Source organism: Lathamus discolor, chromosome 12 (assembly GCF_037157495.1).
Source record: "Lathamus discolor isolate bLatDis1 chromosome 12, bLatDis1.hap1, whole genome shotgun sequence".
NCBI lineage: Eukaryota > Metazoa > Chordata > Aves > Psittaciformes > Psittacidae > Lathamus > Lathamus discolor.
The window spans coordinates 1,591,125-1,606,899 of NC_088895.1; the positions used below are offsets into that span (position 1 = coordinate 1,591,125).

Here is a 15,775-nt window from a genome sequence, read left to right on the forward strand (position 1 = left end):
GAGAACTGCACAAGACGTGCAATAAAGATGAGGAACCTTCAGCTTCTACCCTGATCAATATCAGCATTAGCTCCGAAAACCATTTTTAATTAAGAAGCTCATTTTCTTCCTCACCACGAGGCAGCTGCTTCCCTTGAGCTGCTGTCTCAGACTGAAAACCGAGCCCATCAGCTCCCCCTCCATTGCCAAGTCCGTTGCTGTTCCCAACTGGGTTTGGTGGCCAACGACTCAGAAGACTCATATTTATGCTCTGGATTTAATAAGTATCTATCCCAACAGCAGGCTTAAATTACCCAGCTTCCTAAAAGGATTCCAGCTGTCATGCCAAGCCTGGCAGCCCGAAAACCCCAGTGATGTAACGAGATGACAAGAGTTCTTCTCACCAGGAAAACACCTAGCTATTTCGTAATACAGTATATAGACACTGGAATCCATAGTGGGTACACTGGCATATATAGAGTAAAGCAGAGAGCTCAGCTTCTGAGCTCTGGCATTACCTCTTTATCGCTGTATGAGATATTGCGGATCTCGTTCCATGGGAAGGAGATTTTAGGGGTCAACCTGTTGTCTGGGTCATAAATGTGAAGACCCAAGGCATCCACTCCAAGGAGCAGCTCGGTGCCCTTTTTGTTCTACAGGAGGAAAGAAAAAAGCAGAAACCCCTTTAATTCCACTCGGAGGGTTGACATGAACCACCGCTAGCTTCATCACCCAGCCCTGAGCAGCAACCCACCAGCACTGTGCATCTGAAGAGCTTCTGGAAGCATCAGAAGGGCCTGGAAAAAGGCTCCAGAAGACCTTGTAACAGTCTCCCATACCTAAAGGGGTCCACAGGAAAGCTGGAGAGGGGCTTTGGAAAGGAGCCTGTAGGGACAGGCCAAGGGGAATGGCTTGAACCTGCCCGAGGGGAGACTGAGCTGAGCTCTTAGGCAGAAGCTCTTCCCTGTGAGGGTGCTGAGGCGCTGGCACAGGGTGCCCAGAGAAGCTGTGGCTGCCCCATCCCTGGTAGTGCTCAAGGCCAGGTTGGACACAGGGGCTTGGAGCAAGCTGCTCCAGTGGAAGGGGTCCCTGCCCGGGGCAGGGGTTGGGACTGGATCGGAACTTTGAGGTCCCTTCCAACCCAAAGCAGGCTGGGATTCCATGACACAGCTTCTGACACTGATCTTGTCTGAAGAAGAGCTCCTGTGGGAGCAGCTCTTCACCACCAGCCACGTAGCACCGCTACACCAGCATCTCCCAGGTCTGCTGGCTCTCCAAAGCTCCAAATCCCACAGCAACACAAAAGATGAACACAAGAGCTACGCCAGCAAGCAGACACGTCCCACAGCCTGCACTCACCCTAATAGCAAAATAGTTCACTCCATACATCTCCAAGTCCTGAGCTATCTTCAAATACTCCATTTCAGCTTCATCTCTGTCAGGCAAAGAAAGGTCAGCGTTACAGTGTTTGGTAGGATCACAGAGAGAGGCAGGACTGCTCCTTCTAAGCCCAAGCACTCACAAGCTTTAAAACCTGGACCGTCTCTATCACACAGGTCAATCCTGTCTTTGCTGGCAGGATCAATAAAGTCCAACAGCAAATCCCACTCTGCAGCTTGCCAGCATCTTAACGGCTGCCAAGGCCTTGAGAGATGCAGCGCTTTAAGCTTTGCTTTGTCTGTCTCCCAATCCCTTGGGCATAATTAGGAAGTCCTTGGCTGGGAGGATCCATCTGACTTCAGGCTTAACCACCCGACAAGGAGCAGTTTTCCTCCTGAGGCAGCAATAACACTTCATCAGAACGCATCCCTACTTCTTTTCCTGGCTCCCAAATCACCCTGACCCCAGGCAGCAGGGCTGCTCACCTCCGTGCCCTCTGCAGCTGGTCCTGCACAGCATCAGGTCCTCTCCAGGACCTTGTCACTGACCTGACAACAGCAACCAAAGAAAGCCCTTTGCAAGTGTGCTGCAGAGGTGTGCTGGGATTAACCCCGTTGTCAGCAGAGCTCATCCATCACCTGCCCAAGCTCCCCAAACCCTGTGGTCCTGATGGGACTGACCCTGAGGCAGCACCGCAGCACACACTCACCTCGCTCTGCCCCGGTGCTCTGCATACCAGGCTGTTATCCTCTCCTCCCACATCTCCGGAGTCATCTGGTACAGGTTTATCACCTGAGACACGTGGGGAGGCAGAGACCAGGTCACGCTGAGCCAGCAACACCCGAGCCCCAGGCACCCCTCAGGCAGCCCCACACAGACCCTGGTGGGAAAGCCACCACTCCTCTCCTTACCCGCTTTGGGAGCAGCTCCTCTTGTGCCAGGAAGCCTCGCTTGTGCACGTTGGGATCGTAATCGCCGTACTGCAAAGAAGCACAGACATTGTGCTCACCCCACCTGAACACCATGGGCAAGGAAAACACTTCACCCCACACATCCACCCCGTGGGCAGGCAGCAAACAGCACTTCCACCTTGCACCTCAACCTCCTGCAGCAGAGAGCAGAGGCTGCTCAGTGGGTTTAATAACCAGATTTGCTTTGTTATTTGATTGCTGATAGGAACCGACATCCTCCTCATGCAGCAGAGGTGGAAGCACAACAAACTGCCCATCGGCTGATGTTCACCACCATAGAAACACAGAATCATTTAGGTTAGAGACCTTTAAGATCATTGAATCCAACCATAAAGCCATCATTGCAAAGTCCTTCCTTCCCAAAACATGCATCCTCCAGGACAGGAACAGACTAACACTGAAGTAAAGCCCTGAACAGCACTGGACTTCCACTGACTCTACCAAGCCTGTGTCCACCATCCATCCTACATCCTCCATTTGGACCAGATGATTGCTGTAAGTCCCTTCCAACAGAACAATTCTGTTCCACACTGGTTACCATGCCCAGGAAACACCTCCTCCAACACAGGGAAAGACTCTGTAGGAGAGGGGTCCTTGCTGGCATCCTGGTATAGAGACAGGGAGTCAACATACAGACAAAGACCTGTCCCCAAAGACTGCCTGATGCCAGTGGCTGGGGCGAGGCAGTTTCTCTGCTGCTGCTCACCACCCTCATGGAAGACAGAACACACAGGACATCGACAGACTTCTTTAAGGTGCCGTATTTTCTGCCAAGGGTCTGCTGCTCAACTGGGGCCTGGACCCCAACTGGGATTTGTTAAGGGCAGCCAGAAATCAGTGCTATTTGTTTAGATTTGCATGTTTCTGAGCATATGAAGTGACTGAGAAACAAACGTGCTATGAACAGAGTGAACAGCCAAATGCTCCTGCTGTGCATGTGAGAATGGATTTACCTCCTGGACGGCCTCAAAGAGCAGGAAACCACCAGAAACCAGCACCTCGAATAAGCCAGCAAGTTCAAGAGGACGGTGGATGTGAGGCATGTCCATGGAACGCTGTGATTTCCATTCACCTGCAAGCAGGGTTCTGCAGTGACGCTCCCCAGTTACACAAGGCACGGTGATGCGCACTCAAGTCACTGCTTTCCTGAAGAACCTCAGCTCGGGAAGTACCAAATGGAGACAATCTTTCAAACCAAGACCAAGAAGCACATGGTGGTCCTGTCCTAGGTCAGGCAGCTCCATATCAGCCTCCTTTTAACACCAGAACCAGCACGTTGTACATTAAAACCAGAGCTCAGCATCAAACATCTCCACAGACATCCTTGTTTCAGAGATGAGAAGCAGGGATTAAAGAGGCAGATGTTGATCTGGAGCCAATGCAGACGCAAAGGAAGCATGCAACAATCAACACTGACTCAGACTTCAATTAACAGTACAAAACCACCATGGATTTCAGCTGTTTTCCAAGGTCTCCAGATGCCTGGAGGTCCTCAGAGACCAGCACGCTGCAGGTACACATCCCCTGAACCCACATCAAAAGGGAAGAGCCGTAACAACGTGGTGCTGGCAAACAAAACACCTCCAATACCCTTGGAGAGGCAGGAAATAAATCACTTGTAGGTGATGAAAAGAACAGCAAAGAGGATTAATGTGATTATATTGGGTTGTGATCTACCGAAGAGATCCAAGACTAAGTATGGATTATGTGATTTGCACGTGGTGAAAAACATTGCTGTGTCCCAAAGGAATATTTGTACTGAGAAGGAGCCCTGGATGAGAACACTGATTACCCACAAGTCAAACATCAACAAACAGCTTTAAGTATTGCACTATATGTTGGCTGAAACGATTTGGCAAACATACTTCTAAAGACCTTTTCAGTTAAATCAGCACTTTAAAACTGTCCTGGAATTGCAGCTCCTGTTAATGGAACTATGATTAATATTCACGGATACCCATGGAAAGCGCCTTTACCTCATTCATACCCTTGGCTTATTGTCTTGGATAAACACTGACACGTTCAGTTTCAAGCTATTGACACCAAGTATTGCTTGTTTGGGAGGAAAATGAACTAAAATGCAAGCAAAGAAGAGCCCTTTACACTGCTACAGGATGTGAAGTGCTGAGAGGGCTGCAGCAAGCAGGGGTCTGCATTTAAGGGGCAAGAAACAGAAGCACCCCCTGGACATCCCCATGTTCTGCTGCGTGCATGTCTCAGTAGATCCCAGGCTATTTAAAACCTGAACTACGTCCACCACCTGAAAGCAGCGTGGCTGGTTTGAACCAGGGCTAGGGGGAAACACAGTAATTCCCCAAATGAGCCCCTAACACAGAAATAAATAAGGGTTTATTGTAATAACCCCCGTGCTCCCTTTGTTATTGCAGTTAGGAGTACAGCAACAGCCCAACCCAAGCTGGCTGTCAGTCAAGTGGCTGTTATCAGATGCGCACGCACCTCTGTGTCAGGCTGTTATGGCCCTAATCATGCAGATCAGCAGGCTGTTAGTGAAATTACTGTGCTCAGTGACCACTCTCTTGACCAGGAAGGACACATTTATCCTATTGAACTGGAAAGGAGATGACCTGCAACATCTTTCTCCCCAGCTCCACGCTGAAGATGCACTTTCAGCTTCCTCCTTCCCTGAAAAAGGAAAAGCAGGAGGGAAAACCCCTCCTGGAGCCTGCCTAGTCTGGAGGAGCAGCAAGGAAAAGCGCTGTCTGACGCTGACATGAAAGCACATTAGCAAAGAACAGAAAGGGCATCACAATCTCTGTGCAGAATCAAGGTTAAAAGAACTGCTCTGACTGCAGCCAAGTGTTGAGCACGTCGAGTGTGCTACTGAGCCCCAAGGGCAGCAGCTGAGCTGGGAGAAGGGAAAGGGGCTGGTACAACAGCCCTGAACCGCATCACAGCCTCTTCCCAGCCACACGAGCAGAAGCTGTCACAGCCAAGAGTTAACAGCGCTCGATATCTACCCAATGGTTTATTCATTCCTGCAACAGGGAATGTCATCCCCTCCGTATCCTCGGCTCAGCAGGTCAACAGAGGAAAAGGCAAGTGTGTGCTCAGGCACTCTAATAAGTGATGAATGCTGGACTCAAACAGCAGTGTTTGGAAAAGCAACTTGTCCTTCCCCTGATGGGTCTCTCCAACAAAACACGGCTCCATCAATATTCTGACAACGAGAAAACCTTTTCCTAGTAAATTCAAACATTCATCACCAAAGAATATCAGTGCACATCACCCAGGGCTGCAGCCTGCACACAACTGATGGGCTGTGAGGCCCATTATATGGCAATGACAGCAACAGGACGAGAAGCAATGGCCATAAACTAAGGCACAAATTTCACCTCAACATGAGCAAGAGCAACTTTCAGCTGAGGGTGGCAGAGCACTGGCATGGGCTACACAGGGGGTGGTGGAGTCTCCCTCTCTGGAGACATCCCAAACCCACCATCTCAGGACCCCAGAACCTGTGTGATTCTTTGTGTGACCTGCTCCAGGTGGCCCTGCCTTGGCAAGGGGTTGGACCTGGATGATCACCAGAGGTCCCTTCCGACCCCAATGGTTCTGTGAAGCAGAAAAAGCCATGCGGGAACACTGAGGACAGGCTCCTGGTTCCAAGCAGCCTGGACCAAGCCCTCTCTTCAGGCAGCAGAGCCAAACCCCCTGTCCTGCACCGTCAGCTAAAGCAGTCTCACAGACCAGAGCCACCCTGCTCCTCCCAAACTGCTGCTCCTCAAGGACAGGGATAGGGCCCAGCCACCAGCCTGAGGTCCTGTGAGTCAAAACACCTCCTTGCATCCCATCCAGAGTCAGGACTGCCTGCAACAGGAGGCCACAGCAGTACCACAGCTGGGCTGTGATCAGACTCACTCCTTTCCCAAAGACATTATCTCTGGAGAGCAGCTCCAGGAGTTGTTAACTGAGCAGCAGGACATGTTGTGCATACACAGGGATAAATTCCTTCCCCTCCTGCAAGAACGTTTCCACCTCTGAACCCCGGGCAGCTCCCTCTGCTGTGGGCTGCTGCAAGCTGTCCAAGGCTGCCTGCTCCAGATGGGAAATCCACGCTCTCCGAAATAAATACTCAGCAAAACACAGACTCCAGAGCTGAGGAATGAAGGGAACTTGGTGACCACCGATTTCTTCCTCCAGCTAGCAAGGCCAAACACCCAAGATCAAACCCAAGATCAAGGGAAAAGCCAGGAAGAGCCCTTTAACACTGCAATAACACCATGTAGCAAACTAAAGTGGTTCCCATGATGACAAGTATTCTGAGGGAGCAGCGAACTGTAAGTCCCATGGCTGGTTTGCCTCTGCCTATAGCAGTAAAGGAGCAACACCAACCCATCACCAGCTGTGCTGCCCCATCTCTGGCAGTGTTCAAGGCCAGGTTGGACACAGGGGCTTGGAGCAAGCTGCTCCAGTGGAAGGGGTCCCTGCCCGTGGCAGGGGTTGGAGCTGGAGGAGCTTTAAGGTCCCTTCAACCCAAAGCCAGCAGGCCCCTGGAGCATCCCGCTGTGCTTACCTTGGCTTGGACAGCGTATGAGGCCAGCAGGACGGAGGCTTCAGGAGGACAGTAGATCTTCTCATCCAAAATCTGCTTCTTCACCTGCACACAGCAAAGGACACACCACACACATTCAGTGGAGCAGGGCAAAGCATGACTGGCACAGCAGATGGGTGCAATTTGCTTTCTCTCGAGCTGTCAAGCACACAGTTAACACTGTTCCTAACACCCATCACAGCTCAGGCCGGGAAGGATCCGGTGGCTGGGAAGGGAAGGCTCTGCCTTGCAAAGGCCCCCTTTTCAGACAGGTTTGTGAGAAGAGCTTAATTTATCTGTGGAAAATGACAGAACCTGCAGCCCCCTGTTAAAGGCAAGAGGCGGGGAGAAGGTCTGGTGTGTAAACACGGAGCTAAAACCTCCTAAGGCAGAAGCCATGGACTGATGGGACATTATCCACAGACTAAATCAAACAGAAGTTTGCAGCGAGTCTCTGAGCACACAAAGGTTTTGCTCTGGGATATTCAGGCCTCATTATGAGTCAGTGCTCACCTGTGCTGGAGGCTAATTCCCTCCAATCCAAGAGGCAGTGCTTTTAGAGCAGGCAAAGCCCTGCACGGCCTCCCAGAGGAGCACACATGCGGCTCCCAGCAGCCACAGCTTTACCTTTTCTGGCTTCTGCGTATTAAATAATGCAACTTGTCATGTTTGATAGTTTGGGGGTTTGCACACTTTATTTTCCTGAATAAAGGCAGGAAAAAAACCCAACATTCAATTTCCTGAGAGACTTAAACGGATTGTCAAAGAGATGCAGCAACATCAATCTGAATTTGTAACATGCTGAGTCCTCAGCGCTGGTTACAACACAAACACAGAGGATATTCTCCTGCAGGATGATAAAACCAGGAGAGTTTACAAGCTGATGTGTGCTTCCATTTCCCACACGTATTACAGGAGCCCAGGCTCCTCGCCCCATCGGAAAGCCAAGTAGCAAAGCCACGGTCTGCATTTGTAACACACAGCTTTAACTGCTTTTCCTCTGATTTTCGCTTTCAAAGATGCCAAGAACGTTTTTCCTCATCAAGGATAAAGCCCATGGCAAAGCAGATGCTTTAAAACAGCGCCACAGAGACACCAGTGCATGAGAGACACCTTGGGAATCAGCAGCAATGCTCTGCATTTGGAAGGCCTTCAGCTCTTCAGAACAAAGATGAACTTTGGAAGAGTGAGGAGCACCACGAGCTGGTGAGCTCACTGTGACAGGCAGCCAGGGCACACTGAATACAGGGGTGTTTCCTGAGCATCCAAATCCAGGTGAGGCGCTGGCACAGGGTGCCCAGAGAAGCTGTGGCTGCCCCATCCCTGGCAGTGCTCAAGGCCAGGTTGGACACAGGGGCTTGGAGCAAGCTGCTCCAGTGGAAGGGGTCCCTGCCCGGGGCAGGGGTTGGAGCTGGAGGAGCTTTGAGGTCCCTTCCAACCTAAACCAGGCTGAGATTCTATGACACAGCTTCTGACATCAATCTTGTCTGAAAGAGAGCTCCTGTGAGAGCAGCTCTTTGTTACCAGCCATGCAGCACTGCTGCAACAGCATCACCTGAGCTAGTTTCTCACCACAAAGGTCTATTGTGTACTCTGAATAAAGACAAAAGCCTGAAGATGGGTTCACCACTTTCCAAATGCTTAACATAGGGGCAGGAGTTACAGGGGCAGGTGGGACTGGTTGGTTTCCCCTTCTCCTCTGCCTTTGCCATCAGTTTCCAACAGAGCTTCTGGGATTTCCTCCTGCTCCAGCTCTTTGAAGGCTGTTCTGCAGCGAGGTGAACCTTGCTGTACAGCCTGAGCAGGAAACAGGCTGCCTGCGTTCTGTTTTGGAGGATGAAATCTCCCTGTTTCACAGGATGCTCTCATATACAAAGGCAATCACCATCCCTCAGCGCAGCCCATTCCCACACCCTGTGGATAGGTGGACTCCAAGCTGTGTGTGTCACTCCAGCCCACGCTGACAGGTCCATTTCCCCCAGCTACCACACACTACCATTACCAATCACCTGCTCATTCTGAGAGCCGCTTTAGGAGGTCTGCAAGTCTGCTTCAGGCAGACAAACCATCTTTGGCCTATTTTAAGAAGGTTCTGTTGTTGAAGACACTCCCTTTGGAGAGATGTGAACACAATGATAAGGATGCACACTCTGCTGAGCAAGTTTCTGAACCCGGAGCCTTAAAATCATGGAATCCCAGCCTGCTTTGGGTTGGAAGGGACCTCAAAGTTGGGATCCAGTCCCAACCCCTGCTACGGGCAGGGACCCCTTCCACTGGAGCAGCTTGCTCCAAGCCCCTGTGTCCAACCTGGCCTTGAGCACTGCCAGGGATGGGGCAGCCACAGCTTCTCTGGGCACCCTGTGCCAAACCTTCTTGCACTTCTGCTTATCCTGGCTCCCTCACCCTTGGGTTAGACAACAGTGTCCTGAGGGGGCTCGTACCTGCAGGAAGAACAAGTGCTGTGTGATTTCCTGGACCAGCTCCTCCTCTGCATTCTCAGGATAAAATTTGGCCAGGAAGTGAAAGGTGACGGGCTCCTCTGTTGGAACATCGTGATCCAGAACCTGTAGGATACAACAGCCATTCAGTTACTCTTCCCAGCTTCCTCAGCACTGTCTCTTGGAGCCCAGACACAGCTCCCTTCTGTTGAGATCAGCACAACTTTTGTCAAGCACTTTACATCTAGAAGAGAGAAGCCAACCTAAATAGTTCAGAAACCACAGCTAAAAAAAGAACCCCAACGTTTCTGACACTTCTAAGGATGCAAGGAAACAACAGCAGCACAAACAAACAGCATGTGAAATGAGACAGCCAAGGCTGATCCCCACTGCTCTGCACACGTGGGCTCCCCCCAGCAGCGCCGGGCGATGCTGTATCCTGCCACGCCACCACCCGACCTCCGCCTTGCTTCCCTGCACTGCCTCCTCTTGTATTTATTGCAGTGCTGCTCCTCACGACCTTTCTGTTGCATTGGCACTGTCCGGTTCGGATTCACGTTGGTTCAAAGCCTTGCCATGACTCACGAGACACCCAGACCTCCCTCATGGCCTCAATTACCAGTGGTATTAGCACTGCATCCTCTGGATGCAAACAGAACCACAGCTACTGCCTCCTAACCCACCCCACAGCAACCTGGAGGCTCGCGTATGTTGGAAGCATTTTCTCCCCTATCTCCATCTCCTTTTCCCTCCTCCCTAACTCTGTGAACATCTCAGCAGCAGAAGCCAAGAGGCAACTTCACTTTTCCCCTAATGGTTTTGTTATTCAGGGGCACAGAAGAGACTTTCAGGTTTCATGCACGTTACAGGCACCCTCAGGGCCAGCATCCCAGCAGGGATGTATCCCAAAACGCCTCAAGGGGATTCCATGTGGATGGTCTGAGGCTTCACAGCTCCAAAGGAGCTGGGCTGGGGCATCCCTGCCAGCTCTTCCCAGTTTGACTGACACAGGGATGGGATTTCAATACACTTCACCCAGTTCACCTCAATACCAAAGAGAACACAACCCCAGGCACTCAGAGAGGAAGGTACAATCTCCCGTGTCATCCCACACAACTTCCCAAGGGAAATTTGGTTCCAACCTTCTTGTCCATTTTGAGCCAAGCCACCGTATCCTTGATAGTGTACTGAAGCCCAAAGAACCAGGTTTCCCGGAGCCCGAGTGTCCTGCACACCAGATCAAACAGGTCCTTCCCTTTCCACTTCACCTGCAGGAAAGCAAACAGAAAGATGGATCTTAGAACATCACTTCCATCACCCAAATCCACACTTCTTTCCCCCTATAAGGTCTCTGAGTGTGGAGAAGGCATCTAGTACAGGTAAGAAAGCATCTTAATGAAGAAAAAGAAGCCTGGTTTGGGTTGAAGGGACCTCAAAGCTCATCCAGTGCTAACACCCTGCGACGGGCAGGGACACCTTCCACTAGAGCAGCTTGCTCCAACCTGGCCTTGACATCCCTCCATCTGATCCTACCTGCAGATCACCAGCTCAATAGGAAACTGAGATGGGATTTCCCCCTCCCAGAAACACCCCTGCAAAGCCCCTGTTTCCTCTGGCAACCCACCAACACTCCACAGAGGGACCTGAGGGGACCTTTCAGGTTCCTTTTGAGCCCCACACTGCTCTAAGCAGCCCGTTTCCAGCAAGAAACAAAACCCACTTTGTGGCTTCAACACCTGTACCCATAGCCCCAGGAAGCACTCACAACCTCCAGTGTCAGCAGAGGTTCTCTCAGAGCGTGTTTCAATAGAGTCAAACTGCATCTGCTGCTGGAAAGAGGGGTGACAAAAGCAGCTCAGGAGCAGAGCAAATTGCTCCTGCTCAAGGACCGTGTCCTCCGAGCACTCCTGTGCCTGTGTCTCTGCTGCTGCTGAAGTTTGCTCATAAAAACAAGAGGTGTTGGGAGGCAGAAAGGTGAAGAGGGACATAAACCAGATTAATCGCATGTGCCAAAACCACTTTGGTCTTCCATCTGCACGGTGGAAACAATCGCTGGGCCGAGCCATATGGCCATCACTCTAAAGCCCCAGGGCAAAAGGATCTGGGCACATCCTCTTGTCACTACAACTCAATCTTGGTGCCACCTGGACAGCATCAATATTAATGCTGAGGCAGTGCAGGGCTGGCTCCTGCTGTCCCCCGCTGCCACCTCATGGGTACAGCCACCCAGGACCAGCCTGTTCCGTGCTGCTGCTTGGATTCAATGAGGATGGCTTTACTGTCCCCCTTCCCAGGGCACACAGTGCACCTGGAACAGCACAAACCCACCACCCCGAAGGCTAGCCACAGCCTCTGTGCCATTCACATCAAGCACTGCCAACACCTCGAGGTCAAAAGCAGCAGGAGGAGCAAGTTTTGTGGTGCTGTGATTATGAGCCTCTAATTCCACACATTTTCCTGCCCTCTGCTCGCCACCAGCTCGGCACAGGAGGGCTCAGATGCAGAACATCTTTCCCTGACTATTATGTGAAGAGGGAGGTTAATTTGGGCACTGAGACAAAACAGAACAAGACACATTTAAAGAGCTCTTTTGTTTCTGCAGGCACATCAAACTGAGCTGCCATCAAAGGGCTGCTTCTCGACTAGAATTAAACCGCTCTGCATAAACCCTCCCCGGCTTTTTATCTTCTCCTTCTGCAAAGACATTTCAGCTTGAGAGGAGCCATCGGTGCCTGCACACACACAGCCCTGCACCAAACCTGTCCCAGGACAGGCTCCTGCGTGCATCTCCTCCCTGGACACTGCACTGCATCCTGTGGGATCCGTGTTGTGAACACACACATCCCCCATCTGGGATCCCCACCGGTCGCAGAGCTCCACACAGGCACCCAAACCTCATTCCCATTCACCCACTGCAGCAACAGGCACAACCCGAAGCTTTCCTCCCCAAACACAAGCAGTCTCAGAGCATTAAAGCAAGAGCTTTGTGTGTTTCCCTTGCAGTTCTAATCTGGGGGTGGGAGCAGCTGAAGGCGTTGCTCCTGCAGCTGGATGTTACACCGCTGCTCTATCACCTCACACGTGCGTGCGGCACGAATAATGTATTTAACATTCCTGCCTGCACAGTGCTAAAGCCTCCCGACCATAACGTGGCACAGACATCCTCCCCGCGTGTGCTGAATTACCTTCATTAAAGATATAAATGGAACAGCAGCCACATTTGCTCCAACATACATTTCATTCCACACCTCGGTACTTAAAATAACGATCTGCATTCAAGCGGCAGGTTTTGACAGCTCAACTCCAACTGCTTCGCGGGCAGGCAGGAGCTCGGCCCTCCTCACCCTCACTTGATGGGCTTCGTGTCATTAACTGCCACATTTCCTGCTTGTAAAACCCAGAACCAGCACCCAGAGGCAGGAGGGGATGAAGAGAGCTGCTGGTAAGGGGCTGGGGGACAGCCAGGACGGGGTAGCAGCTCCTCATCCTGTCCTCAGGCCGTAACAGCATTCCCTGCTCTGAAGTGACACCTGAAGCACAAAGATGGTTTTGCAAGGCACTACCAGCTCCTGACAGCAGAGCACAGAGGTTCAGAGCAGAGAACGCTCCCAGTTATGTGCCAGAGCGGCTGCCACAGAGCCCAGCCTGCCAGGGAAACCACAAGCACCTGAACGCGGAGCGCGAGGCATCACTTCAGCACCCTCCATCGTAGCTCTGGGCTCTCCCATGAGCACAACCACAGCACAGGGTGTCAGACCTACCCGGTGAGTTGCTGTAGGAATCTGTGGAGAGCTGCTTTACAAACAGGGGGGAGCACTGCGAGGCTGTTACTCTGCAGAGCAGGAATTTATGTGCTTCACTAAGCAGGGAGTGTTCACGATATATCAGCAGAGCGGTTTAAGTAAACAGCACTAAACACTGAAAACTCAGCAGCCAGTGGCTCGAATGGAGCCATTCCAGCATGGGTTATTGGCATCATCTTTTTCTCCAGGGGAGACATCGCATTTGGCATCTCTTAACAGGGTTTGCATTATTTATTAACCTGCACCAAGAGTCATTTCCAAGCAGCAGGCAACAGGACAATTTATTTCAGTGCACAACCTTTCTGTCAAGTTTCACAAGTGCTCCCGAGCCAGCGAGTCAATAACACAGCCACGGAACAAGCACAAGGGTTACGGGATCCCCTCGGTGTGGGTGACAAGGAGGGAGGCCAAGTACTGCAAGAACTGGGTGCCAGAGGGTGCAAGAACCCTGCACGGAGAGAGCTGAGCAGGGGCGGAAGAGGCAGAGGGCGATGCCTGGCTTCCATCCAGGCGGAAAGTGGGGGGTAAAAGGGCTTTTTTAGGCAGTTAAGATTCTGGTTCCTCACGTGAGAAGCTCTCCTCAGCCAACAGGGAGGTGCCCAAACTGCAGTGGGCAGAACCTGGCTCTGTCTGGGGCAGCAGATGAAGATCTCACTTCCTTGCTGCCACGACCACACACCACTGGAGCTTCAGGCAGGGTCACGTTGGGGAAGAAGGGCACCTACAAGCGACTGGAGGACATTAAGGCAGCACTCAGCAGCTCAGCCCAGAGAAAACCCTTCACAGCAGTCCCCCCATACCCCTCCTCAACGCAGGCACCCTGCAGGAGGCACAGCCCTGGGCTGACGCATGACCTTGATGACAGGATAACACCTATAGAACATTTTACTGCACCAATTTACCCTTCAGCAAGGCAGAAAATGGCTTTTCACCTCAGCAGATCATTTTGCCCAGTGTTAGCTGTGTGCTGGAGGTGAGGAGGGAGCCAGGCCCCTGCTGTGGTGATGTGACAGCCTCAAAGACCAGGCAGAAAAGGGCACCGAGCCCCAGGCAGATGTGTTCAGGCTCCATGTGTGATGTTCTTGCCCTTTAGAAGCAATGAGAGGATGGGGGACCTTTTCACTGGAAGATGGCAGAAGGGAGAAGCGGGGGCTGAGCTCCACTAACCCCTGGGAAACAAGGCATGGGTAGGCAGTATCTGCTCCTCATCCCAGCAGGAGATGACCAAACCACCCACCCACAACGGTTTACAGCTGAAATGGAGGTAACTCAGACTGCAGACCACATTTATTTCACCTGCTGGACTTGAATCATAACAGGAGTGCCACAGACAACCATTTACCTGGATTTAAAGCCCATTTGGAGCAAACAGGGAATCAAATATGCACTATTCTGGGTTTTTTCCAGCACAAAGTGATGTCAAACACCTTCACTGCCACAGACAGGGCTGTAAAAGTTATTTTTATTTACTAATGCTACACGACATCTCCATAATGAGTTTTTAATTAAAACCTATTTCTGTTAACCACTGAGGAGGCCAAAAACGCACCCAGGCATGAGGAGGCAGATGGTGCAGCCAAGCACGCTGCGTGGTGTCTGCCCAAGGCAGGGCCAGAGCAGGGGACAGGGACATGAAGCTGCTGTGGCAATGGCCAGCCAGCACTGAGGAGTGGGAGAGGTGGAAGGGACAACAACTGGTGACATCCCAAAGCCTCCCCTTGCTCCAAGTTGGGTCAAGCAGGACCTCAACACAGGAGAAGGACCCCCAAGAAGCTCAGGAGCAGGATTTTGCTCACACAGGGAGCTCTGGATTCCTGTGCCGAGGTGCACAGGGATGTAATGCCTTGGTGCTGCTGCCACAGGGTCTGCATTACAGCACCTTCTCCCCATCCCAGGACATGCACAGGAGCCATCCCAAGCCAAGCCCGATGGACACGGGGCATTCCAGCACAAGCCTGGCCTGCTCTGATGCTCCTTGGCATGCTGATGGTTCTGAAAACACACAGCTTGCCCCAGGCAAAGCCAAGCCAGGCTTTAAGGAGACGGTGCCCTGAGCCCCTTGGGCAAGGGCAAGTTTAAACATACATTGTCAGTCCCATGGGATGTTTGATTTTCATCGAATCCCAGCCTGGTTTGGGTTGAAGGGACCTTAAAGTTCCTCCAGCTCCAACCCCTGCCACGGGCAGGGACCCCTTCCACTGGAGCAGCTTGCTCCAAGCCCCTGTGTCCAACCTGGCCTTGAGCACTGCCAGGGATGGGGCAGCCACAGCTTCTCTGGGCACCCTGTGCCAGGGCCTCAGCACCCTCACAGGGAAGAGCTTCTGCCTAAGAGCTCAGCTCAGTCTCCCCTCGGGCAGGTTCAAGCCATTCCCTACAGGCGCTTGTCCCAAGCCCCTCTCCAGGTTCCCTGCAGCCCCTTTAGGCACTGGAGCTGCTCTCAGGTCTCCCCTTCAGGAGCCTTCTCTTCTCCAGGCTGACCCAGCCCAGCTCTCAGCCTGGCTCCAGAGCAGAGCTGCTCCTGGCTCATTTGCTATCAGAGTGCTGCCTCCCAGCTTCCAGTAGATTATTTGCAGGGCTGTTTCTCTGTTTAAGCGTCTCTCATTTCAAAAACCACCACTTGAAAGAAACTGCCTGTGCACAGAAAACAAAAAT

At 51.9% G+C, this 15,775-nt stretch overlaps 1 protein-coding gene across 11 annotated transcripts in view; it reads right to left on the reverse strand.

Annotated features, from left to right (window-relative positions):
- Window positions 1-15,775, reverse strand: part of NF2 (NF2, moesin-ezrin-radixin like (MERLIN) tumor suppressor) — a 46,626-nt gene that overhangs the window by 25,141 nt on the left and 5,710 nt on the right. For all 11 annotated transcript variants that reach the window (XM_065693174.1, XM_065693173.1, XM_065693172.1 and 8 more), the window contains exons 2-8: window positions 10,463-10,588; window positions 9,324-9,446; window positions 6,865-6,948; window positions 2,271-2,339; window positions 2,069-2,151; window positions 1,339-1,414; window positions 498-632 (exon numbers count right to left, since the gene is read on the reverse strand). In XM_065693174.1, the coding sequence (XP_065549246.1) occupies window positions 498-632; window positions 1,339-1,414; window positions 2,069-2,151; window positions 2,271-2,339; window positions 6,865-6,948; window positions 9,324-9,446; window positions 10,463-10,588 (696 nt within the window). The remainder of the gene's footprint in view (window positions 1-497; window positions 633-1,338; window positions 1,415-2,068; window positions 2,152-2,270; window positions 2,340-6,864; window positions 6,949-9,323; window positions 9,447-10,462; window positions 10,589-15,775) is intronic.